The sequence below is a fragment of the Penaeus monodon genome, chromosome 11 (genome assembly GCF_015228065.2).
Source record: "Penaeus monodon isolate SGIC_2016 chromosome 11, NSTDA_Pmon_1, whole genome shotgun sequence".
Lineage (NCBI taxonomy): Eukaryota > Metazoa > Arthropoda > Malacostraca > Decapoda > Penaeidae > Penaeus > Penaeus monodon.
The window spans coordinates 33,071,396-33,073,895 of NC_051396.1; the positions used below are offsets into that span (position 1 = coordinate 33,071,396).

At 39.6% G+C, this 2,500-nt stretch overlaps 1 protein-coding gene across 1 annotated transcript in view; it reads right to left on the bottom strand.

Moving 5' to 3' along the window:
- Window positions 1–2,500, bottom strand: part of LOC119578377 (dipeptidase 1-like) — a 63,187-nt gene that overhangs the window by 40,969 nt on the left and 19,718 nt on the right. The window contains exons 2-3 of the mRNA XM_037925972.1: window positions 2,181–2,313; window positions 1,923–2,073 (exon numbers count right to left, since the gene is read on the bottom strand). Coding sequence (XP_037781900.1) covers window positions 1,923–2,073; window positions 2,181–2,313 — 284 coding nt within the window. The remainder of the gene's footprint in view (window positions 1–1,922; window positions 2,074–2,180; window positions 2,314–2,500) is intronic.

The following is a 2,500-nucleotide window of genomic DNA, read 5'->3' on the forward strand; positions in this document are numbered from 1 at the left end:
GAAACAAGAAGATGCCTAAAATCAAAGGGTATCAATAATCCAGTTGAAGAAGTAATAAAAAAAAAAAAAAATCAAAGATTATTGCGACGAGATAAGGAAAAATATTTAAATGAACATTGCCAGAGAATTGAAAACTGTTCTATCAATAAGACAACTAAAGAACTCTACCAAGGAGTACGAAACATCACACGAAAATTTAAACCTACAGTGGACACTATCAAAACTGAAGATAGACTTGTTTTATGTGATGGAAAAGAAGTCAAAGATAGATGGAATCAATATTGTTCCAACCTATACAAAAAGGATAAAGATCTAACAACAACATTAATTAGACTCAATGACAGCGAAGATGAACCACCGCCACTGCTAGACGAAGTTATAAAAGCCATAAAAGATTTAAAGAATAACAAGGGCCCAGGAATAGATGAAATAACAGCAGAACTAATCAAGAATGCTGGCGAAAGTGTTGAATACTTCTACAAACTTTGTACGAAAATTTGGAATGAAAGAAGATGGCCAGAAGACTGGGTAAAATCAGTCTTTACTCCCATACCTAAAACAGGTGACGCACTCCAATGCAACAATAACAGGACAATTGCATTAATTAAAATTATTGCTGAAAGAATGAAGTGAAAGTTAAGAGAAGAAATTGCAGACGAACAAGCAGGTTTTCGCCCTGGAAAAGGTACCAAAAAACAGATTCTAAATCTGAAATTGATCATAGAAAAAAACAGAGAACATCAGAAAGACCTATACCTGTGTTTCATCGATTACTCGAAAGCTTTTGATACTGTTGATCATGATATCCTCTGGAATAACATGAACGATATGAAATTTCCAAAACACGTCATCCATCTAATAAAAGCCATGTATGACCAACAACAAACAGCTGTAAGAACCACTTATGGGTTAACAGATAAGGTTGCATTCTGTCTACGCACCTTTTTAATATATATTCTGAAGCAATTATGAGAGGTACTCTAGAGAATTTTGAAGGAACTGTAGATGTTGGAGGATACAAAATATCAAATCTAAGATACGCCGATGATATAATTTTAATTGCCAGCAGTATCACTGAACTACAACAACTACTAGATAAAGTTAGAGAAGCAAGCGAAAAGGCTTGTTTGTTTCTTAATGCCAAGAAAACTAAGATCATGAAGATTCGAAGATGACGGCAATGAACGATGATGAACATGTTACAATCAATGGAGTGGTTGTGGAAAATGTGAAAGAGTTCACTTATCTTGGAGCTGTTTTAACTAATACATATGATGATTCACCGGAGATAAAAAGAAGAATTACCATTGCCAAAAATGCCACAGTTGCTCTCAATAACATCTGGAAAGACTGAAGCATTACCTTACGGACAAAGCTGAGGTTATTGAACTCATTAGTTTTCCCAATTGCGTCATATGGTTCTGAGTGTTGGGTGCTGAAGAAGATAGACAAGAAAAAGGTTAATAGTTTTGAAATGTGGTGTTACAGATGAGTACTACATATTAACTGGACAGAAAAGAAAACGAATGATGAAGTGCTGAGAAAAATAAATTGTAAAGACCAGCTGTTGGACATCTTGAACAAAAGGAAATTAAAGTTTATTGGTCATGTGATGAGAAGTAAAAGTATTGAGAAAAACGCTGACAGGGATGGTGATAGGAAACAGAGGAAGAGGCAAACCAAAGACAAGACTGAGCGACAACATCAAAGATATTTGCGGGCTGTCGATTGTACAAGTGGGAAGAAAAGCGCAAGATCGAGTTGAGTGGCGAAAGATGGTGGAGAGATCCACGGCTGCTCAAACATGAGCATACCGTTATTGATGATGATGTATGTATATATGTACTCGTATATATACACAAGTATTGTAAATACTTGTGTATATTACTGTCGCAACGCTGAACAATTCACACGGCACTTACCATGGAGTGTGGCACTTGTGGGTGAGGGTGACGTACCGGACGCCTAAATCGTAAAGCGCCCGCAGCACGCCCATGCTGTTGCCCAGCCCATGGCCTCCCTCCACGCCCAGCAGGCTCGACACACGCCCACATCCAAATTCTTTCATTATGTCTGCGTGAAAGAGGTTGAAAAGTCTGATAATTTTCTCTCCCGCACCACGCGTCGCTGTGCGTGTCCGTGTGTCCGTATATCACCCCTGCAGCGTTCGCGGGAGTTACCTGTTGAGGACGTGACGAGCGTGGTCTCCTTGGGGCTGGCGGTGAGCAGCCTCTTGATGGCATCAATCTGCTCCAGCAATAGCTGCACGGTGTTCATGTACTGCGCCTCGCACGGCACGTACACGGACCAGAACTGGGAGAATGAAGGACAGCTCAGAGTAATTATTAATACACGCACAATGCACTTGTAAGGCCTACGGACCCGATAAAAGCGGGATCTTTGGTAGTAATATCATTAGGGAAAGCAACAGTAATAAACTGGATAACAATGTCAGGGACAACGGTACTGGATATTACATGAACTGTAACGAAGCTACAAG